Source organism: Dipodomys ordii, unplaced genomic scaffold (assembly GCF_000151885.1).
Source record: "Dipodomys ordii isolate 6190 unplaced genomic scaffold, Dord_2.0 Scaffold4, whole genome shotgun sequence".
In the NCBI taxonomy this organism is placed as follows: domain Eukaryota; kingdom Metazoa; phylum Chordata; class Mammalia; order Rodentia; family Heteromyidae; genus Dipodomys; species Dipodomys ordii.
This window is the reverse complement of record NW_012267220.1, coordinates 15026893-15050802: the sequence shown is the minus strand read 5'-3', so window position 1 is coordinate 15050802 and position 23910 is coordinate 15026893. Positions and strand designations below refer to the sequence as shown.

At 41.4% G+C, this 23910-nt stretch overlaps 1 protein-coding gene across 1 annotated transcript in view; it reads left to right on the top strand.

The window, feature by feature from the left end:
* Nucleotides 1–14631, top strand: part of Enpp6 (ectonucleotide pyrophosphatase/phosphodiesterase 6) — an 85968-nt gene extending 71337 nt beyond the window's left edge. Inside the window, exons 7-8 of the mRNA XM_013025289.1 lie at nucleotides 9053–9176; nucleotides 14324–14631. Of these exons, the coding sequence (XP_012880743.1) occupies nucleotides 9053–9176; nucleotides 14324–14529 (330 nt within the window). The 3' untranslated portion in view covers nucleotides 14530–14631. The remainder of the gene's footprint in view (nucleotides 1–9052; nucleotides 9177–14323) is intronic.
* Nucleotides 14632–23910: the final 9279 nt, after the last annotated feature.

The following is a 23910-nucleotide window of genomic DNA, read 5'->3' as shown; positions in this document are numbered from 1 at the left end:
GAAGTGGCACTGTGGCTCAAGTGGTAGAGTGTTAGCCTTGAGCAAAAGAAGCTCAGACGGTGCCCAGGCCCTGAGTTCAAGCCCCAGGACTAGCAAAGAAAAAGAGATGAATCTGGTGGTGCTAAATATCATTTGCATATGTTATCATCAGGTACAACCCAACAACATGCAAATTAGGGAAACACTATGATTCGTTTCCACCAGATTGGAATATACTCTTCCATCCTTATCCACCAAGACCAGCAATAATCCACCTATCAAACTCAGCAAGCATTTGTTGAGAGCCTACTACATATACTGTGCTATGGGAGGTTGTAGCTGCACAGAGGGGAGACAGCTCCTTGCCTGAGGTATACAGCCTTGCGTAGGCAATAATACTTACTGTTCACCCCTTGTTCCACCATTTTTGGTGCTTCCCGAACCCTCTCCAAATCAGATAAACTTACATACAAGACAAAAGATTCAGAAATCAAACACAGAAAAAAGAAAAATAAACACAAAAAGTAAAACTGAAAAACCTCTTGTTTTCATTTCTTGGAGGTCATTTCCATAAGCATCATTTTATATGATCATATGCACATAGCTATTGAGCCTTTGTGATCTCCTAAGACTATACTCCTTTGGTCTCACTGTGTGAAATTTTACAGTCCTGTTTAACTTATCATGTCCAAGTGTAATTTCTTTTTTCTCATGCTTGGACCACTAAAACTTGAATGAGCTTCCCACAAAAGTGTTGCAGTGACATTTGCAAGTTATTTTACATTTTTAAGATAGTATTTCAGTAAAATTATATTTTTAAATTTTAGTTCAGAGAGCAAGCATAGTGATGGTGGTCTTGAAGTCAGCACCCCAGTCTGCATTCATCCTTCATGGATATTATTCTCCCAGTGATCCTGAGTTCATGGAGACTCAGAGTTCCCTGTTCTGCTTGAGGTTACAAGGAGCAGCAAAAGTCAGGACCTGCATCCAAGTGTAACCATGATACTCCAAACACTTCATCAAAATGCTCCATGTGATATCCCAGCAGGCGCCCCCTGCTGGCTCCTCATGGGATGGAAGGGTGTTTTAGCTCTTTCCGGCCAGCAGCATCTTCCTTTATTTTCTTTTGTGCTCATGTCACATTGCAGAGACCTCTAGAGTTGCTCAGTAGCAACCTTGGCTTCTCTTTTTCTCTTCATCCCTTCAAGGTGCTCTTTCCCAAGCATCAACATGAGTGGTTTTGCCTATACTTGAACCAAAATGCTCATGTTTGTAAAACTCTTTCCTGTGCAAAACTTGTGTTGAGAAAGATAAAGGAAGACAGTACACCTTCCACCATCCCACAAATGTTCCACTTACAGAAGGATCCCTGAGATACCTTCTACCCTTCAAGTCCGACCTTTCCTTTGAAGACCAATTCAAATACCATTTCTTACTTGAAACACCCAACCAGTTCCCAATTTCCTCCATCTTGGGCTTTTCATTAGTCTCCAAATCATTCAACCTAGTGCTGTTTGTCTATTTGTCTGTTTTGGGACTGTCCACTCCTGGGGTGGAAATTTCTAGAAGGCAAATCTTTGGAATCTTGAGCTTTGACTCTCTCACAGAACTTCATATACTGTCGAATCTTGGCATGTTATTAGAAGTGTCTCCATACTCGTTAGCAGGTTGAGTGGAGTAATGAAAGCAGAGATGATTGATTTGGGGTTGCTTACTGATGGATTGTTTTACTCAGTGTTTGTAAATCAGTTACCAAGTAAGGAAAGTTAAGTCAAGCCTTCAATTCTGGCTCATTATTAGTAGTCCTGGATGTTTAAGGGGTTTAAGCCACAGGTGATAGTTCTCTTAGCTTCGACTAGCCCAAAGCTGAGGCCCTCAGGACAGGACATGTGAAATCTCTCCAGTCCCCACCCAGCTTCAAGGACTAAATTCTGTGCTGTCTCTCGAATAGTGTCTACCTTGTGCCCCTGAATTCCAACTAAGGAAGATTGGGCCAGAGCCTGGTGACCAGAGCCTGGGGCATCTCTGTAGATCTATTCCTGTCTACATTGAAAGAAATGCAGCCAGTTTAGGCTCAAGCTTCTGCAGGAGGCCAATATTTTCTCCAGAGGAAAGATTTATTTTAAGAGCTGGCAAAGGATATGAAATGCCAGGCTCAATTCTAAAGCCTGTGGTTGAGTGGCAGTTAGGCCAAGACCCAAAATATTTGGGGAAATCAAGACAATCTGGCAAGCATGGCTTCTGAGTAGTAGTGGCAGCTGTAGTGGTATTGTCTAGGCCTAACTAATTGAGCGTCAGGAAGTCAGATGTGGAGGGCTGGCAGGGGCTGGCTCTCTGTGGTGATTAGGTGGCCTGTGGAAGCTGTCTAGGGGCGCATGTGTCCCCCTCCCCTTTGGCATGCTTCAGTACATTCAATTCTGGCAAAGGAGGAAAAGACACAAAACAAACAAACAAAAAAAACAACCCTCTATCCACTTAGCGTTTTCCTCTAACACCTTGCTCTATTCTAAGGACTTCTGCTTCTCCTAATCCCTGCTGATTTTATTATCTAGAATTTTTCCATGTCAAGGATCAAGGTATATGTGGAAAGGGTCCAGCCAGAGGCCCAAGGATGAACAATTAAACTCTTTTCAGAAATGATTGGAGGGACATCTCTTTGTAGTAGAATGTGATAAACACTTATTTCTGATTCATAGCCATCATTTCCCAGGAGCTCCTACAGGCCCTGTAATAGGAACATTTAAAACAGCAATCCTGCAACAGCCACACAACCATGGTTTATGACCAGAATCACTGTTCTACTTCTATTCTGGCTACAAAACCATGTAAGCCAGTCAAATGGCATCATTTCCTGGGAGACTTCACTGAAGCATCCACATAACCTTGTTGTTATTTTGGGGTATCTTTTTCAGTTTAGGATGAGCTCCCAAGTTTATTCTATTTTATTTCCAGAGCAATGGAAGGGGCCTGTTAAAATCATGTCCTAGGACAAGATGGTAGACTCCATTTTTATTAGGCGTCTAGTACATGTTAGTTTTCACTTTGTATTTGTTTTAATGTGAGCAGATTTTTGTGGTGTCCTTCCTACACCAAGATCTGTTGAAATGCTTAAGGGAGGAAGGTAGAAACATGGTCCCTGGTCTCACATCTGTTCCTGTGTGAGAAATTTCTCAAGACAGTCAATTTAAAAAGCAGAAAAGGAGCCCAGCACCAGTGGCTACTCAGGAGGCTGAGATCTGAGGATCTCAATTCAAAGCCAGCCTGGGTTGGAAAATCCATGAGCCTCTTTATCTCCAATGAACTACTAGAAGACCAAAAGGGTCATTGTGGCTCAAAGTGGTAGACTGCTAGCCTTGAGTGAAAAGAGCTCTGGGACAGTGTCCAGGCCCAGAGTGCAAGCCCCGCAACTGACAAAAAGAAAAAAAAAAGCAGAAAAGTTTATTTTGGTTTATTGTTTCTGAATTTTTCATGGTTACCTAATTCTGTTGTTTGGAGCCCATGACAGCACAATAGAACATGGTAAGGGCACATAGCAGAAAAGACCTGCTAAACTCATGGTAGCTTGGGAACAAAGAAGGGAAGGGGTCCAATATACCCTTCCAGGGCATGCCCCCCAAAGACCTAACTTTCTTCCCATCTTCTAAAGGTTTCACTTCCTAAAAGTTCCACCACCTCCCAGCAGTGCCACAAACTAAAGGCCAAGCTTTTAACATACGGACCTTTGAAGGGCACACCAGACCCAAATGATAACAAAGAGAAATGATAACCCAAATACTTAACAGCCAGTACAATGAGGACAGAATGCCAGTTGTAAAAGGCTGCTAGGGATAGCCTGGCTCTGCCTATTGGCCACACAAAGAGCTAGTAAACACGGATTCTGACCTCAGGATGCTAATCAGTAAAAATAGGGCATGTCTTCAGAAAAAGAAAATAATCATTCACCATGATGCTTGGTAGATTCTGTAGTACAGCTAGCTCCTGGAGGTGTCCTCAACTCTGCATTGCATTCTGGGAGAGATTATTAAGAAGAAATCCCCTGCCTTCCTTGACCTCCAGCATGCAAATATCTAAGAACGGAGCTTGGGACAAGCTCAGGAGGGCTGCACAGTCAGGCATGAGAAACACCAGCGTGGACAGTAAGTGCTCTGGTTTTGAGATGGAGCCATCCTGGTGGCCTCTAGAGGAAGAAGAGCAGAAAGGATCCAATGAGACATAGCTGGAGGACCTCACAAGACCTCAGAAAGAAAGAGAGTCACCTCTGGTCAGAAGAGAAACCACAAAATACAGACATCGACATCCTCAGCCTTGCTGAGAGAAGTCAATTTGGGGTACAGAGCAGAAACTGGGGGCCAGTGGATCCACCCACAGCCCCTGATCCTTGGTCTCCTCAGAAGAATTTTTCTCTAAGGCTTAGAAATGATTTATCTTTAGCAAGGAGAAATAATAGGGAGCAGACGATAAATATGCACGCTACTGCATCCCCAAAACACAACGAGAAACAATACCATGAGAGTTTGCCAACACAGGTACCTCGCCCATGTGCAAATATAAAAGATAATAACTACAAACGATTGAGCTGTTTCATGCTTCCCTGATCTTCCACCTCCCCGCTCTTCCTGATCAGACATCTCTAATTGCAGTCCTCTGTGCTGGGCTAAGCATCCTGAAATGAGGAGTTCAAAAGAAACCCTGGCATGCATGCGCTAGGCTTTTTGTTGGCTTTCTGATTTGTGGGTAAGAGGTGATGCTAAGGATGATTGAAATAAATCTTGAGTCTAGAAAGCATGACTCCTCATTGAGATGCATCTCCCTGGCATTTCAAATGAAAGCAGGCTGGCCTAGGCATCATCATGGTGGACTGGCAGGTAATTGAGTGCAGGCACCAAACTAAAAGAACCTGAGACCAAACCATCACAAGTCAGCCATTCTCCCTGCTGTTTCCTCATGTGCACCTCTCCATTATAGTTCTTCTCCCTGGAAATGATTAGTGAGTTGCATGGTTCATCATGGAGGAAGGCGGTCATTGTTGCATGAGCAGGGCAGAGGTCCTGGGGGTTGCTGAACAGAGCACACTGCGTGAGGATCTTTGAATTCCTAAGATGTTGAATGCAGAATGACCGGTTTATTCTTGTTTGCCTGGGACTGTTTAGTTTGATGACTGATCAATGCATTATGTGCAGCCTTTTCTCTCTCTCTCTCTCTCTCTCTCTCTCTCTCTCTCACACACACACACACACACACTCTATCCATTTCTCAATTTTAGCCAAATCTGGAGGGTCAAGGTACTGCTTCAGGGGGGTCACTAGGTGGCAGTAAGAGGCAGTCCATGGGTTTGGAAGGGTCTGTGGGGTCTGCTCCTCAACCAGCTGCCTGGGGACCTACAGGCTCAGGGCTCCTAGAGTCTCAACTTTCCCCTAAATGTGACCCTGTGAAGACACCTTGGGTAGATGATGTGGGCACAACGTGAAGATGTGAAAAGCCACTGGGAGGAGTCAAGGAAGAAGACTATCAGTGCACCATTTTGAAATTAAGACTGTGATTAACAACATCGTCCACCCTGTTTACCATCCCAAACAGTTTATTTGATTACTTTTTTAAAAAAATCAGTTAAGGAAAATTGTTTTTAGAGAGGAGATTTGTCATTTTAATAAAAACGAATGGATTTATCTGTGGCCAGATAGATTCCCAACTGGCTTTAGGGCTGAGGTTTGCATTGTTGGATATGTCTATGAAGTGACAACTGTCTCTTTTTACACTATCATTTTCTAATCAAGTACATTGTCTTCACTCCTTGGGCCCTGCCCTTTTCCCTCGGGGTACATACACACAATATGATCCATAATTAGTCATGAATAATAAAAATAAAAAGTTCTCAGCCAGGCACCGGTGACTCGTACCTGTAATCCTCGCTACTCAGGAGGCTGAGATCTGAAGATTGCGGTTTGAAGCCAATCTAGGCAAAAAAGTCCTTGACACTGTTAGCTCTAATTAACCACCAAAAAACCAAAAGTAAAGCTGTGGCTTAAGTGGTAGCGTGCTAGCCATGAGCAAAAAAGCTCAGGGATAGTACCAGGCCCTGAGTTCAAGCCTAGGACTGGCAGGTGCACACACACACACACACACACACACACACACACACACACAAAATGACCAAAAAAATTGTTCTCCTTTGGGCTTCCAGAATCATTGCCTTGTAGACAAAGAGTGGAAAAAATGACACATTAAGTTAGCTGACAAAGCTAAATTGGGATGTGCTATGATCCTCACCATAGACAGAGGAAGAACAACAACTCCCCCCCAAAACCCAACCCCCCCAAACCCAGTATTAAAAGTTAGAAGGTTCATAAAGCATGTCTGTGGAAAGCTACAAGCTACAGCTGGAGAAGGAGGGACCAGGGATGATGGAAAGTCAGGAAATGGAGAGTCAATGAAATAGTGCAATTTGGAAAGCAGAAATGCTAGGGGAGCGATTTATGGGGTGAGAGCGGATGGGTGTGCAGTGTGATATGACAGCTAAATAAGCAAGGGAAAGTTCAACCTCACCACCAGAGCCCCTCGCCTCACAGCTGGGAGCATGTGGTGACCAGACCACAGCCATTGATTGAGTGCCTACTGTGTGCCAGTTCTCAGCATACAGCCATGCTTTCCTCCCTGAACCTGCAGGGTGGCTACTGGCATCCCCGGATCCCACAAGGAAAACAAACAAACAAACTCAAGAGAACTGACATAGCTTGCCAGAATCACAGAGATGGAAAGTGGCAAATTGAAATGTAACCTTACAGCCAATCCAATTGAAAAAAACACTCATTTTTCCATGTTATATCTGACCCACACTCAGCAGGTGAAGAAACGGGACAGGAGGACAGTTCACTGTCCAGTTCTACGGAGTGTTGAAGGGACACAAAGGTGGAGGAAGGCAGATTTAGGTTCCCATCTTAGCATTTTCTCTCATCAGCTGTGTGACTATAGGAGGCCTACTAAATCTCTCTGTGCCATAGTGCTCTCAGTTACAAAGTGAAAGGAATATGTATTGTCCACACTGTAAAGTCGTGATGATCCAGGCCAGTGTTACAATGGACTCCCAGGAGATATATCACTTCCTTAATACCTGCTACTACTTGTGAGTTTGTGACACAACCTTAAAACAGTGGTTTGTTGTCTTGAGTCCATGCATTCACCCAGAACAGCTGATTCCACTTCCTACATCTGAAATACTTGTAATACGGAATCCTACGCTAGGCAGGAAGATCACTGGACTTCGGAGAGCTAATAGTTAGTCTACAAGGAATGGCTAGAGTGGTGTTCAATAGGCTGCAGCTTCCTGGGAGTCACACAACTTTCTTGAGGCTCTTGGTTTCAAAACAAGTGAGAATCCATAGCCTAAGAAAATGTAGTCCTTAAGTTGACAGGGAAGAGATGGTTCTGGAACCATCTGGTTCCCTCAACCATCTGGTCAAGGGAAATGAAGGCAGACTTGCCTAACAGGAATGAAAGCCCCATCTTTAAAGTGGTTGCATACTTGCAGGAGAGGAGACTGGTTCTTATTAGCTGCTCCCCAGGGTGAAGCCAGAAGTAAAGGAGTGGGGTGTGTGTGTGAATATGTGGTGGAAGGGGTCCTGGACCAGTGGTGAGTGAACACTTGAGGCTTTGGTTGCTGTGAGTAACATGAGGTGACTAGAGCGGATGCTCTGTTTTCCAACAACATTTCTTCAATACCGGCTGGGTATCTTCCAACTCAATTCACTCCTGATATTAATACCTGGAGTGTGGAGTGTTAGGGTTTACTTAGAGGCTTAGTTAGCATTAGGCTTAGAGTTTAGAGTAGGTTAAGGGGTTCAATGTCACAACACTGCCCCATAGTCAGACACCAAGCATAAGTCCTGTGACTTCAGGCTTGTATCGAATTTGGCTACAAATTCAAGGAATCTCACCACCTCACAAATAATTCCCTGGAATGAAACATAGGATTCAGGAAAGGCCTGTACTTGTCATTGCAGTTATATTGTAAAGAACACAACTTGGGACCTGTCAGGTAGAAGAGATGCTCATAGGAAAGCATGGAAGGAAAGGAAACACAGCTTCTAATCTCTGGAAGTTGCCTGAACTATGTTTTCTGGGGGTGGGAGGTGGGGTCTTAAGATGGTGTGTGAGTAATTAGATCTTTGGTCACATGATTAAACTCAGAATTTAGTGCCTTTACCCTCCCTAATGGTTGGAGGATAAAACTGAAAGTTCTAGCCTTCTAACCTCATCTATCCTGAAGCTATTCTGGTACCTTAACTCAATGACATCTCATTAGCATAAACTTGGTGTGGAGGGAGGCTCATTGTGAATGACAAAGGATGCTATTGGTTACAACTCAGAATTTAGTGCCTTTACCCTCCCTAATGTCAGAGGATAGAACTGAAAGTTCTAGCCTTCTAACCTCAAAGTTTGTCCCCTGGGGCCCCAAACCCATTCGGAAGCTATTCTTGTACCTTAACTCAGAGACATCTCATTAACATAAACTTGGTAAGAAGAAGGCTCATTGTGACTGACAAAAGATGCTATCAGGAAATTCCAAAGGTTTTAGGAGCTGTCTGTACAGAACCAGGGACAAAGATCAAATTTATTTGATCTTTGATAACAGTGTTCACATCCCTTTGTACGTTCACTTGCTGGTCTTGGGCTTGAACTCAGGGCTTGGAGTACCATCCCTTTGCTTTTTCCAAGGCTCTACCACTTGAGCTATACCTCCACTTCTCGATTTTTGCTGGTTAATGAGCTAAGAGTATCTTGGATTTGTCTGCTGCAGGTGGTTTTGAACCGCTATCTTCAGATCTTAGCCTCGTGAGTACTTAGGATTTCAGGCTGGAGCCACCCGTGCTCAGCTTAACTAGAGCTCTATAGCAGTTTAGGAGGCTGCCACCAAAAGTCAGAGCTACCCGGAATAGGAAGCTATCCAGCTGAGGTAGGATGCTGAGAGGGGAATCTCCACAATGAGGATGAGATGAGGGCCCCAGTTTGGACCAAAATGTTCACTCATCTCAATTGTTGATATGTAGTATCAAGTCATTCCATTGCTTGATTTCAGAATCGGGAGATGCTTCCATTTTGGATGAACAGCACTGGCAAGCGGGAAGGCTGGCAGCGTGGATGGCATGGATATGACAACGAGCTCATGGACATGAGGGGCATCTTCCTGGCCTTTGGACCTGGTAGGCAAGGAGATGGCTAAATACTCTTGGTGTTCCAAGCAAGCATCTGTAATAGCAGCTAATAGAGCCAGTATAGGCTGAAGTGGTTTCTTTATAGACCCTCTTTATGAGCCAAACTGAGCAAACCCAGCTCCTTTCCATGAAACATCTTTTGCTGGCTTCCTTTCAAATGCTTCTTGGTTTTGGCAATTGCAACCACATACTTTTCCTTGTAAATTTTAAATCCTAAGTGCAGTGCAGAAAATGGAATCCACATGTCTGTGATTCATTTTTTTTTACTTAATTCATCAAAACATTATTTCACAGCTATCTGATGGCCAGAAAAGCTTATCGGACACCAGGTTGCTGACAGCTGTGAGTTCCAAAGTTGATATGATTTCTTCACAGGGTCTGACTCTTGCAGAGTCTCTCCCTGTCTAGAGCACCCATCCCGGTGGGGTTCATTCAGTTTAAGGCTCAACCAGAAGCTACGGTGTGTTCATGGGTAGGCTCAGAAATGACCTTGAGATTGACTTTGAGAATGAGCCAGAGAGACTAGTAGAGATATCTTGGATAAAAGCAAATTTACCAAACCTTCCTTGATCTGATTATATCCCAAAGGGCTGGAAGAAGGGAATGCAAAGGACCTTTCTGATCATTTGATATATTGATAGGCCATTGTAAATTCACACGTTGGAAAGTTTTACCAAATATTCCAATAAACATTCTATTGAATACCATGTTCTTGCTAAAAGAAAAGAAAAAGGAGAGAAAAGAATGGAAAAAAGAAAAAAACATCCAATAGCTAGCAAATACCTTTTGACTAGTTCAACTATTGTCTTACTATTCCCCCCTTCCTGCTATCTGTTTTCCACATGCCTCTTCTGAATGTTGATCAGAACATGTCCATGCTACTCTTTCAGATGATAGGTTAGACACCCCACCCACCTGTACACGGTGTTCTTCCCTCCAATGAATCCAGACCAAAGGCCTGTCAACTTACTCATCTCCTTTGGTCTGCCTTGGCTTACTCTACTCACCGTAAAATAGCTGTGAAGGACCATGCATGAGTGTCTATTACTGCAAGTTCTGTGGATGCCTCTGGGAACCTGAGCTTGGGGAATACATTGGTCCAAATCTCCTCCCATATGGAAAGCAAGTTCACAAGTTCCAAAGTGAGGATCAAAAGCAAGTACAGAGCACGAGCTGAGTTCAGGACATCGGCCCCAGCATTCAGAGGAGGTCTGAGCAGGCATTAGATGCTGAAAGTCATCAGGCCCAGGTCAGGGTACAGCATTTCAAAGCCAGAGAAATTAGGAGTGGCGCTTTAAGGACCATGCTGAGGCCAACTATAGATTAGGTAGAAGGAATTCTGGAGCCATGGTCTTTCAATGGAAAACCTTAGTCACCAGGATTTTTGTTTGTTTGTTTGTTTTCATTCAAAAGCCTCCCTTTTCCCCAGAAGTGGGAAGTAAGATCATGAACGCAGAGCAGTTGTCTGCTGAATAGTGAATGTCAGCAGCAGTCTCAGGCATATTTGAAAGCCGAATCAACTCTAACCCCACACCAAAACTTTTAAATGGAGTGCCCCAAACAACATTAACTTAAAAGTTCAATTCAGTGGGGGAGATTCTGCCCATTAATGGAGGCCTCCATCATCTGCTCCTTTAAAACTAAAAGCCCTCAGTCTTTTACAGACTGAAAGACGACCCCTGATGAAAATGGACTGGGCTAATTGCAAAATGCTTCCAGCCAGATGCAGTCTTGAGAGTCTCCCACTAACCATCACGTTCCTGGCTCCAATTCTCATGAAAGATTAAACAGCTTTACACACCGACTGTTTACTCTGAAGAAAATTTAAGAGCGAGGCCTTTAATAGCCATCTAGCTGCACTTGGAGATAAAGGTGCTTCCTCCCTGATTAATTGTCTGAGCTTCTTGCTTAGAGAGAAAGCCGAGCATCCTTGCGCCTGCCCAGATACCAGCCTTCCAAGTCAGAAAGTCTGGGCCAGCAAAGAGAAAGAGAAGTCATTCTGAAGATAGCCTTTCTCGCTCTTTAGTTAATCCTAGTTTCTAATTCGAACAACCTAATCTTGCCCTGGAGAACTGTGCATTCCAGATAAGACAGCTGGAATGCAATTCCTCCAGCTTCGGTGAGCTGGAGCCTTCCTCTGAAAGCTGGTCAAGGTGGTCAAACTCCTTTCTTTAGGAACGTTATCTATCTATCTATCTATCTATCTATCTATCTATCTATCTATCTATCTATCTATCTATCTATCTATCTATCTATCTACTGACCTATCTATCTATCTATCTATCTATCTATCTATCTATCTATCTATCTATCTATCTATCTATCTATCTATCTATCTTCTGCTGCTTATCTAGCTCTTTGTTTATATTTTTACCTGAGCATTTGGGGGATTGAACCCAGAGCCTTAGACCTACGCAAGTGCTCTACTTAGCTACTTCCCCACCTTGGGAAATTCATTTTTAATAATCCAAAGAACTTAAGCCCATGGAATTAACTTGAACTTTCAATCCAGATTTTTTTTTTTAAAAAAAGTCATCTTGAACTAGTGAGCTTTTGAAGATTCTCCCAAATGAAATTGAAGGATTTTCTGGAAAGCTTTGCTTCTAGCCTGGATCATCTTTACATTTGGGCCCAAACTAATATTCCTGCAGAAGAGACAGCCATGAATGAACTAGTTGGAAAAGATGAGTCAATTCTCTTTTTGTACTCATGCACCCAGGAGTTAATTTTGTACTTCTAAAGCAAAATGACAGCAATCCTGTCCAACATTTTTGTCAGAAATGCCTGATCTGGGAAAGGTTTAAAAACTGGATTAAAAAAAAAAGATTGGGAAAGGACACTTTGCATGTCCTATCACCCCCACACAGCAGTGGCAAAGACATGGCCACATGTGGTAGGCAGAGTGGTTGTCACACCCTGGACCCATGGCAAGCCAACGGACAGAGGAGTTGTTTCCATATCCCTGTGACAAACTTTCCATTGACTTCTCAAGATTTCCTCCTCTTCCTTCCCTTTTAGGTACCAGTACTAGGCTTGAACTCAGGGCCTGGACACTGTCTTTTAGCTTTTTCATCCAAAGTTGGTGGTCTATCACTTGTGCCATACCTCCACTTCTGGCTTTTTGGCAATTAATTGGGGATAAAGTTTCTGGGACTTTTCTGGCCAGGCTAGCCTCAAACTGTTGTCCTCCAGATCTCAGCCTCCTTAGTTGCTAGGATTATAGTCATGAGCTAGCAGCACCTGGCTCCTACAGAGACTTTTTGCACTGACCTTGGTTTACACTGAATTCTGCAACAAGCAAAACCTATCACTTAAGAATTTGCTCTGAATCTATGTCGTAGTTTTGGAGCAAGTACAACTTGCTTCAATATGTGCAATTTCTGGACCAGAATTTGGTGTTGGCAATTCCAGAATATGTTGCTGTTACAGTTTGCATGCTTTAAAAATAAAGTATATGCAATCATTTTAGCAAAGCTTCTTTTTTTTCTTTTTCCTTCCTTCCTTCCTTCCTTCCTTCCTTCCTTCCTTCCTTCCTTCCTTCCTTCCTTCCTTCTCTTCCCTCTCCCTCTTTCTTTGCCCTGGGGATCAAACTCAAGGCCTCTTGTTTTCTGCAAAGGTACTCTGCTATTTGAGCCACACCACAAATTCAGCAAATTTTTACCCAGGCTGGCCTGGACTATCGCCCTCCTATTTATGCTTCACATAGCTGGCTGAGATGACAGAGTAACTAGCACACCCAGCTATTGAGTGAGATGAGGTCTCACTTTTTTCCCAAGCTTGTCTCATACTACAATTCTTCCCATCTCTGCTTCCAAAGTAGCTGAGAGTATAGGCATGAACCACACACTTAAAAAGCAATCTAAAAGTTTATTTTCTAAGACTTGACTTTGTAGCCCCCCTAACTTCCTATTTCATTTACAATCTTAGATGTACTAAAATTAAAGGCCTTCCTGGGGTCTAAAAGCAAAGTTGCTAATGTGTGTTACTACATTCATATATTCACTGTTTAAGTGGACAAGCACTTTGTTGTGAGTACCTGATATGCCTAGCCATGGAGAAGGAGCAGGTGCACTCAATTAACAATTCCTCCAGCTGGCTTTCAGAGTCACCTTCCTAACGATGCTGTGAATAGCCAGTCCTGGCACAACCCAGCTCCTGGATTACTGCTTCAGGCTCTTCAGGATTTCTACTGTACGGGCTCTTAGATGAAGCTAGATTCTTGTCTCTATTAGATCTCTCAGGGCCTCCCTGGAATTCCTGACTCCATTATCAGTTTGCTCATTTTCCTTACGGCTACACTATTTTATCTGTCCCTGAAGGCTCCTCAGAAATGTGTAACTGATCTTCCAAATGTATTTAAAGAGTCATTGCCATTGCTGGTGAACTCTCTTCCAGGAAAGTATACAACTTCACGTTCCATCATAACCTATAGCCTCATTGTGGCAGGAAGAAAAACATTCTTTTTTATATACGTTTGTTTTTAAGTTTAAGTAGTTGTACAGAGGAGGAACCATTAACCACAGTCGCATATAAATATAACAAATCTTTATCAGTGTCACCTCTTTGATCATTCTCTCCCAATCCTAACCTTTATCTCAAATTTCATAAGTTTTGTAGAATATGCATTGAATTTTCTGACTGTATTTCCCCCTTTCTTCTCTTCATTTGTCTATCCCCTCTCATTGGAGAAACATTCTTGAGTTATTGTGAGTTCATAGCAGGAATTAGCATTCTATCTATTCGTTGTAGCTAGTGTATATTAGGTAAGAATACTGTTGAAGTGGGACATACAAAAACAGTCTTTTCTGATCATGTCAGATCTCCAGTGTTCTACGGAAGTGGAACAGCTTCAACTGGCCTTCTGGAAAGTTCTGTTGTCACAGAGAGTACTCAGGCACACAGAAAGTTTGCCTGTACACCTGTCTTTTAAAAAGGTCTCATCTCCAGGAACCAGAGACAGCTTTACAGATACTCTTCCTTCCATATTCACAGTAACTTGCTCCACGTATTGATCAAGCTGGCTTTCGAATGCCAAAGTTGTCTTCAGCTGGAGTGAAAGTCCTCCACATTGTGACCCAGTCCCTCTGTGCCGAGCCACAACCACCTCAGCTTATTTGTTTTCCTTTTCTTTTCAGATTTCAAATCCAACTTCAGGGCTGCTCCAATCAGATCTGTGGATGTCTACAATGTCATGTGCAATGTGACAGGCATCACCCCACTGCCCAACAATGGGTCCTGGTCCAGGGTGGTATGCATGCTGAAGGGCCAGGTTAACTCATCAACATCTCTCCAGCTGAGCAGCTGTGCACTGGCCTTGATGCTCTTCTTATTGTTTGTATAACTGATCATACTGTGTGTCCCAAAACTTTGTCAGCAGAGTGTGCTTCAAAGGAGAACCATAGTCTGTGTGAATAATAGCTTCCTTAACACAATCAGGGCCATGTAAGTTATACATTTATCATTTGCTGTTCCTGCTTCTTTTTGTGTATATGTGCAAGTACTGGGGCTTGAACTTACACACTTGCTGAGCTTTGTCTCTCAAGGTTGGTACTCTACTACTTGAACAGCACCTCTACTTCCATACTTTTTCCTGGTAAGTTGGAGAATGGAGAGCCTTTTGGATTTGCCTCTCCTGGCTGGCTTTGAACCATAATCCTCAGATCTCAGCTTCTTGAGTAGCTAGGATTATAGGGATGGGGCACAAGTGTCCGGCTTCCTATATCTTTATGGGGGAAACAAAACAAAACAGACTTTGTGTTTCCTAGAAGCAAGAAATCTTAGCTTTTCATTTCTTGGGATGTGTATAATTTTCCCCATTCTTTTAAACATGCAGTTACTGAGAATGAACTACTGGTTTGCTTCTGGAGTAGCCAAACTTGGAAAGGATATCATCTTGGCTTTCCTGTCTGTCCTTTTTGAACAAAGTTTCCCCTCAGATCATTCTTGGGATCTTTGGCTGTAATCCTGCACTGTCCCCTTCACTTTAGAGAAATAAGAAATACACAAGAAAACAGCCTCTGCTATCTGTTTGTGGCCCAGCTTATGGAGCTTTTCATCTGATGCAGAGTTCCAGAAACAAGATGTCCTAGCAAACATCAGCAAGCAACCAATAACAACAACAAAAAATCACTAAGGATTAGACAACTCATAGAACAAGGTGAAAGATTTGAGTCTTTCACTGGGGTTGGAGTGCATGATAATTTCCCTTGTCTCAAAGAGCTAAAAAGCTAACAATGGGAATGGATTTCTGGGAGACATCATTACAGGCTGTATAGTATGAAGCCCTTTGAACGACAGGCATGGAACATTGATGGAGTGATGGATTGCTTGCCCACCCACCTGCATGTATGGCTGCTTTCTCAGACACTGCCACTTTAATTCAGACCACAGGAACACTTGACATGTCAATACAGGTTGAGAAAAGGCTGGATGTCTTACTAAATGAGAATATGAGCTGGCAAACAGAAATCTGAGCTCATTGCTTACAATATGGTAATACATTAAGCCTAAGTTTTATGTACCAGTAATCTTAAAGTAATGCTTGCTTAACAGCTACAAAAGGATTTTCTGAGTGGCAGAATTCCATAGAAAATGGTGGGGATACGGAAAGGAGAGGGTGAGACAGAGTCAAATAGCATTGGCTATTTGGTTAGGAAAAATGTCAAGATGGTGGTCAAAGTGCCATCTCAGAGATTAAGTTCTTTAAGAAGATCTTAGAAGAGCCACTAGCCTAAGGTGGTATTTTTTTTAAGCTAAATTCTTAAGTTGGCTGTAGAAAAGCATGCAAAATAAGGAATAACTGCTTCTCTCTGTCTCTCGTAGTAATACTGAGTTTTGAACTCAAACATTCTACCACTTCAGTCATACCTCCAGTCCTTTTTGCTTTTATAATATTTTCCATGCTTTTTGCCTATGCTTCTCACCTAGATAGGATGACAGGTGTGCAAACCACCACTTCAGGTAGTGGTTTAACTCATTAACTGTTTTCCTAGACTGTCCTCAAACCATGATCCTTTTGATTTCTGCCTTTTGAGTAGTTGGGCTTACAGGTGTGAACCATCAGGCCCACAGATACACACACACACACACACACATTTAATTTACAGGGTTGGTTTTGTTTTTTACTTTATTGTACTACAGACATAATACACATTCAGTAGACTTTCACAATTGAACTTGTGCCTTTTCCTGATACCATCTCATGATACTTAGCAGTAAGCAGTGAGCTGTGGCTCCAGTCAGTCACTTGATTAGTGTTGCTAAGCTAATGAGGTTTAATAGGTTATGTATGCTCAGTGCCTTTTTAACTTCATGACATTTTCCAATTACGATGGGTTAAGCAGGACATCACTTCATCCTAAGTCCAGAAACATTTGTACATGAGTCCCATTATTGCATTCTAAACGAGTCTACACTAAATGCAAGTGAGACTTGGTGTCAAGAAAAGACAAGGCATTGGGTGGCTCTCATCAGGACCAAGAAGACTTTACTTGGTGTTTATCTTGAAGGGAAAAAAATAGAATATCAGCATTCACCCTGACTCAGGAAGTCTGAGAACTGTCTCCTTGATTTGAATCATGAGAGCAAAGGATCACTGCTCAAAAAATACTAAATTCACCTTCACAAAAGATGTCTAAGGAGTTATGTAATATGTTTTTAAAGCTCCAGCAAGACACTGAATCAAGTGGAAAGGAGGCAAATCAGCCTTTGTTGTGTGTCTGAAAGCAAATTAGTACTTCAGAACATTGGCACTGGTTGTTGGAATAGACATCTATTGTTCAGAGTTTTCTTTCTCCATAAAGGATGGGGTTTTGTTGAACTCTCTAGAGCCTACTTCCTTCCTTGTGAAGGAAGGATCCCTAAAAGACATCCGAGCAGTTGAATTAAAAGTGGATCATCAAATTCAGGACAGAATAAACATGTGCACACTCTTGCATTTCACTTTCTTATGCTGTCTTTCCATGTTCTTTTACCCATCCTAAATATCTTCAAGTTACATAATAAAATTTTAGGTATTTTTCTGACAAGGTATAATTTCCTTAGGTAATGTTAAATAAGTTAGTGAGAATAAGATAACAAAGCAATAATTAACACTGGTAAATAATAAAGAAAATTCAGACTCTAAATGATAAAAAGTTAAAAAAAATGCTTTGCTGGCTGGGAAGGTGGCTCAGTGGTAGAATGCTTGCCTTGCATGCATGAGGCCTGTGGTTCGATTCCTCAGCACCACATAGCAGAAAATGCTGGAAGTGTGCTGTGGTTCAAGTGGTAGAGCGCTAGCCTTGAGCTGAAGAGCTGAGGCACAGTGCTTAGGCTCAGAGTTCAGGCCTCACAACTGACAAAAAAAAAAAGAAAAAAAAAAGCTTTGCCTAAAATAGAGCACTCATTTAATGGCTTGTTTACTAACCATTCATTCATTTTTATTTTAAAGTTGCATACTATTTTCCCTAAATGTGTTTTGAATTCCATAGGCATAAATTCTGCTAGGATATCTTTTGCCTTGGGTTATTTTATTATGTTACTGTTGATTCCAGGAGAAAGAGCATTAGGTGGGCCTTTCAAGGAGAAATGAAAGGAATGATCCTTAATGATAAGATGGACTATTTTTTCCTGCCAACATGCTTCATCTCCAGAATCTAATCAAATTAAGTTCACAAAACCCAAGCATAAACTAGAATAGACTCAGAAAACTCTTTCTAGCTTAGACAACTTCTGAATTTTAAATCCCTATCTTTTAAAGGGTTTTTTGACTGTGAACTTTCTGGACTCTTAGCTACCATCTGACTCACTTCCAAGGTTGCAGGTTCAGAGGATCTGATCAAAGTCTTCAGACAACACATTTGAGTCACGCTGATTCAAAAGTTTAGGTTTGCTCTAAGGACCACTGGACTCTGATTTGGTCTTGGAACATCAGAATCCCCTGAGAACTATTTCAAAACCAGCCAGTTTCTCCAGTGCCCACAGGACTGATATCAGGTGGTAATACCAGTTGAGTTGAGTTGAGCTCCCAGTGCTCTAAAACCAAAGTAGATCTGTTAGTCCTATTGATGGAGAGAGGAACCAAGAGAGGCCAACTTGGCTTCTCCCCGTCCCTCATTTAGTGCTTCTCCAACAGTGCTGTCAGCAAATGTGGACGATGTTCCAAACACACACTGGTTTTATGACTTTTCTAACCAATTCTTTTGCATTTCTGTAAATATTAAGAGATCCCAAACGCGAATTGTGTTTTATCTTTTTAAACAGTTTTGAATAGACCAAAGTCATATATACTATTTGCTAGAAGAATGGAAAAAGGTTGTTTTGGCAAACTGATCATAAACCATTGAAACTTGGTCTCAGGAATATACTACAGAAAATATGTTGCTTTGGAATCATAAAATAGCACCAAGTACAGTGCCTTAAATAGTTGATAATGCTCCTATTAGTATGTATTGGGTAGAAAAAGAATAAATGTCATTAGAAGACTTGTTCAAATTCTCTTTGTACTTCTTCAAATTAAATACCTTTTTTTCACTTTTGGCTTGATATCTTTTGTTATTATCCAATTAACATTATAATTATACCTTAATTTGTGGACTATGAAAATTCTGCCCTAGGCTTATAAACTAGAGGGAAAGAAGGAAGGAAAGAAGGAAGGAAGGAAGGAAGGAAGGAAGGAAGGAAGGAAGGAAGGAAGGAAGGAAGGAAGGAAGGAAGGAAAGAAGAAAGGAAGGAAAGGAGGGTGGGAGGAAGGAAGGAAGGAAGGAAGGAAGGAAGGAAGGAAGAAAGAAGAAAGGAAGGAAAGGAGGGTGGGAGGAAGGAAGGAAGGAAGGAAAGGAGAGAGAGAGGGAGAGAGGGAGAGAGGGAAGGAGGGAGGAAGGAAGGAAGGAAAGAAAGAGATTGTGTTTTAAGCACTTTAGGCATATTAAGCATTATAAATGCAATATCTTTGGGATTCAATTCAAATGCTGTACAATTTCATTTATTGTAAAATTTTAATCCAGTGACTTCTTTGTATATTTACATTATATATGCATTCCACAATCTCTTCTAGAACATTTTTGTCATCCCAACTCCTTACTCAATAATGCATGCAATCACTCCCCATGCCTCCCCCTAGACAGCCATTAAATGACTTTGTTTTAGATTTATCTATCCTGGATATTTTATAAAAATGGAATAATAACAGTATGCTCTTTGTGGATGGCTCATTTCACTTAGCAAAATAAGTTAAGGGTTACAGCATGGAATCCTTCCCCATTCCCTTTATTTATGAATAACATTCCATTGTATAGGAATACTGTAGGATAGTTTTCCTATTGATGAATATTTTGTTTCTCTTACTTTGTAGATTATAATATGAACATTTGTGCACACATTGTTGTACTCATATGTTTTTATTTCTCTTGGGAATATATTAGGAATTGAATTACTGAGGGACAACTTTATGTTAAATGTTTGAGGGAGAGCGACACTATATTCCAACTTAGTGCACACAGTTTGCACTCTTACCAGTAATGTATGAGGGTTCCAGTTTCTCTTCATCCTTGCCGGCACCCATTGTGATCTGTTTCTCTTGAACTATAGCCATCCTAAGGAGTGTGAAATGGTATCTTACTGTGATTTATTTGTACTTCCCTAATGATCAATTGTGTTAAACAGGGGTTTTTCTTTTTTCTTTTTGTGCATCTTTGTAGGAGAAATGTCTGTTGGAATTCTTTGCCCATTTTAATTGGCTTATCATTTTTACTATTGAACTATAATACTTTACACATTCTGTATTCAAGTCTCTTTCCCATTCTTTCTTAACTTCTTTAAATACATTCTTTGTGGCACAAAATTTTTAATTTTATGATGAAGTCTAATTTTGATCAGTTGTGCTTTTCTTTTTGCTTGGTCTGAAACCAGGATTGGAAATCCATACCTGATGCTTTTGTTCATTGGCTAGTGCTCTACCAGCTGAGCCACACCTCCAACCCCAGTTGCGTTTTTTGGATCATACCTAGGAATGCTTTCTTGAATCCAAGATCATTAAAGTTTCCAACTTTGATAATCAAACCCAGGACAAGGCCTTACCCAGGTTAGGCAAGTGTTATACCAAGCTACATTTCCCAGCCATCTTCTCTAATTCTGCTAAGAGTACTTTAGATTTAACTCTCATATTTAGGTCTACAATCCATTTTGAGGTTTTGTGTATGGTGTGAGGAAGGGAAATAATTTCATTCTTTTTCACCAAGAATCTAGTTCTTTTAGCATTGCTTATAGCAAAACACAGTTACTTTTGAGATAAATGTGAAAATCCCATTGGACAAAACACTTACTTTTTAAAGATTCCAAACACTATAGAAATTGAATTTTTGTTTTCATTACTTTCTTAAAGATCCAAATCACTATAGAAGTTTGAACATTTATTCTCACACAACTACTGGGTGTGCTACTCTATCTATCTATCTATCTATCTATCTATCTATCTATCTATCTATCTATCTATCTATCTATCTATCTATCTTTAAGTAGTTGTAGAAAGGATTTCAATTCAGCACACCAATTTATGAGTACAGTGTGTCTTGGTCATTGTCACTCTTTCATCATTTTCTCTCCATACCCCCAATCTGGTGTGTAACTCTTAAAAAATCATCCCATAAATTTAGAGTGAAATGTCTTCTATAGAAGGCGGACACTAATGTCAATCTGGGAAGTGGCTCAGACCACTAGAAACACGTACAAACCACCCTACCCGAAAGAGTCACCTCTTCTAGCTGGGCCTGTATTGTTGGTCCCGTTTCAGCTAGGATCCCTGGGACAGCCAGAATCCAAACACTATCCAACATTTACCACTCAAATGCACACTGGGAAAGCCCAGAGAAACCTTATGGTCTCTCTAGAGGACCCAATAACAGCTTTCACATGGTCTTTCTCACCAGAATCCCAGGTAAAAGTGAAGTGCTCTCTTACGCAATGACCTCTCATCACGTTTCCCTATTAAGTATTTAGGCCCAAGCTCACCCTCCCTCCTCTACCTAAGGGACATTTTAAAATTGCAACTCAGGTCAATGCATTGTCCTGCAAGTCTTCAGTGATTTCTCATTGTCCAAATTTAGTCGTTCCAGCATGGCTTACCAGGCTTGACATAAATCTATTCTTTTGTTCAATAAATAAATGCAACTTACTTGCATTTTACTGAATTTTCCTCTTATCTTTATCTATCTCTCTGTCTCACTCCTCTCCCCATTTTTTTTCCTTTTTGGAGGTGGTACTGAGGTTTGAACTCACGGCCTCACATTTGCTAGGCAGGGCACTTGAGAGCTGAGCCATTCCTTCAGCCCTTTTATGCACTGGTTTGCTAGAAGCCATTGCAAGCCATTGCTTGATTCCATAAAATGACATTTTCCCTCCATTGTGCATATTTGTTTAACTCTTTGACAAAATATGATACATTTTATTTCCTCACAAACTATCTTCTCAATACTGAAGATCTTGGGCTCTCATGCTTGCTCAGCAAGCATCTGCTTGCTAAGCATCGCCAGCAACCCTTCACCCCCCTTTTGGCCTTTTATTTTTTTGATGTCTTGCTTTCTGCCTAGGCTGCCCTAAGCTCCAGTCCTCCTCTTTCCCCATGTCACCAGGGATGGCAGACACACATCACTCTCTAGTTATTTCTTTCCCCTGTAGTTGGGATAACAGGCAGTACTACAATGCCCAGGCAGGGACTGAGATAGAGTCTTGAAGTCTCATAAATATTTACATTTGGGCTGGCCTTGATGCTCAATCTCTGCCTACTAAGCAAGCAGCAATACTTAAACCCTTTTAAAGTCATGTCATTGTCCGAGAAATTTGTGTCAAACACAAACATTTCATTGATCTGAGTTCTGGCCTCCTTATATCAGGTCCTGGAAGACCACTGGTATGTTGTGAGTCATTAAATACTAGAAGGATAGATGTGTATACATTTCAGAAAAAAAGTAATGAACTATAATTATTTGAAATTCTGGAGCTGCCTCTAGACAACTGCTCCAGGTGCAAAGAATCAAACTGGTTTAGAAGGAATTCGAACTGGTAGAAACAAAGTAATAGCGCATGTATACCCTTCATTTGGGGTTAAACCGTATCACTTCCAGGCCCTATATCTGAATATACAGTACGTGAATGTGAGTTTCTTTGGAAATAGAAATGTGTGATCAAGTTGGGATGATCATTCTGGATTAAGGTCCACCCTAAATCCTCAAAGGAAGGAGTCTTCTCTGGACTCTTGTGGGGACCATGGTATTTCTAAAACCTTGATTTCAGACTTCTGGCCTCTAGAACTAAGGGAGGATAAATTTTTGTTGTGTCAAGCTACCCAACGTGTGGTAATTTGTCACAGCAACCAGAGGAAATGAACGCATCCTCCCAGTTGCTACTTGAGTCAATTTAGCTCATCAGTGGGTTCTTGAGTTCTTCCTTCCTACCAGGTACTGGGCTATGTTCTGAGAAGCACAGATGGAAAGACATATGGTTACTGTCCTCAGAAACTCACACTTCAGTCACTACATTCTTCTATGTTTGAGCAGAATTGAATTTTCATTTCTGTGGGACTAAATGTTCTGGTTGCTAAGAGAAATGCATGGAGAGAACTTCAGAGAAAGCAGGAAGAACACAGTTAGAAAACCACCAGCTCATAATATGGTGAGGGGAGGCAAGAAACTCAACCACTGTTTCCCAGTCAAGTCTGTCTGCTTCATCCCTCCGTTCTGACTCTTGTGTATTTGATGTGTGACAGCCCTGTGTCAGCTCCACCTTGCCGGAATAATTCTCTCTCTGTAAAAGCAAAGATGATTGTCTTGCTTGCTTAGGGGGGAAAAACAATCCTTGCCTCTATAATTCCTTCAAAATTAGATTCCAAATTGTGTCTCCAACTCATTTTCTGTGGTTTGATTTCTCCCTAAATCTCCCCTATCAAATTGCACAGCTGAATTCCCAGGATGGGCCATTCTCAACTCTCTTGCATTGGCTTTAGGTCCTGGATATTCCTTTCCTTCCTTTCCCCCTTTCATGTCCTGGATTTTCTATGTTCTCTTGTATTTTTATACTCATTTATTATTATTCTTTTCATTACAATGCAAGTCACACTATATTCTAATAATTTGTTGTCTTCAACTAGGCTGCAAGTTAAACAGAATGTTGAAATAATGTTAATTCATTTGGGGAAAGTTTCCTTCCAGCCCTCAGCAAAGTTGATTTCAGATGGTCTCAAAATAGTTGGCAATTTCCATATAAGTTGAGTGTAGAATGAAAGTTAGCAGAGCCTCGAGGTAGCGGTTGATGGGCAAAGCTTGATCAATGTATACTAAATTACAGTTAAATAGGAGGAGAAGTTCTGATGTGCCATTGCACAGTTAGATGATCATAGATAATAATGTATATTTCTAAAAGTTAGAAGAAAGGACGGGAGTTTCACCATAAAAAATGACAAATAGATTTGTTGAATGGTAACCCCTTTGTACAACTTACTTAAAGATAATACAAATTGCTGGGCACTGGTAGCTCACACCTGTAATCCTAGCTACTTTGGAGGCTGAGATTTGAGGATCGTTATTCAAAGCCAGCCCAGGTGGGAAAGTGTGGGAGAATCTTGTCTCGAATGAATCACCAAAAAAGCCAGATGTGGAGCTGTGACTCAACTGGTAGTGTGATATCCTTGAACAAAAGAGGCTCAGGGTGCTTTCACTATATTTGATGTCAGTATAACTTGTGGAGGAGATGG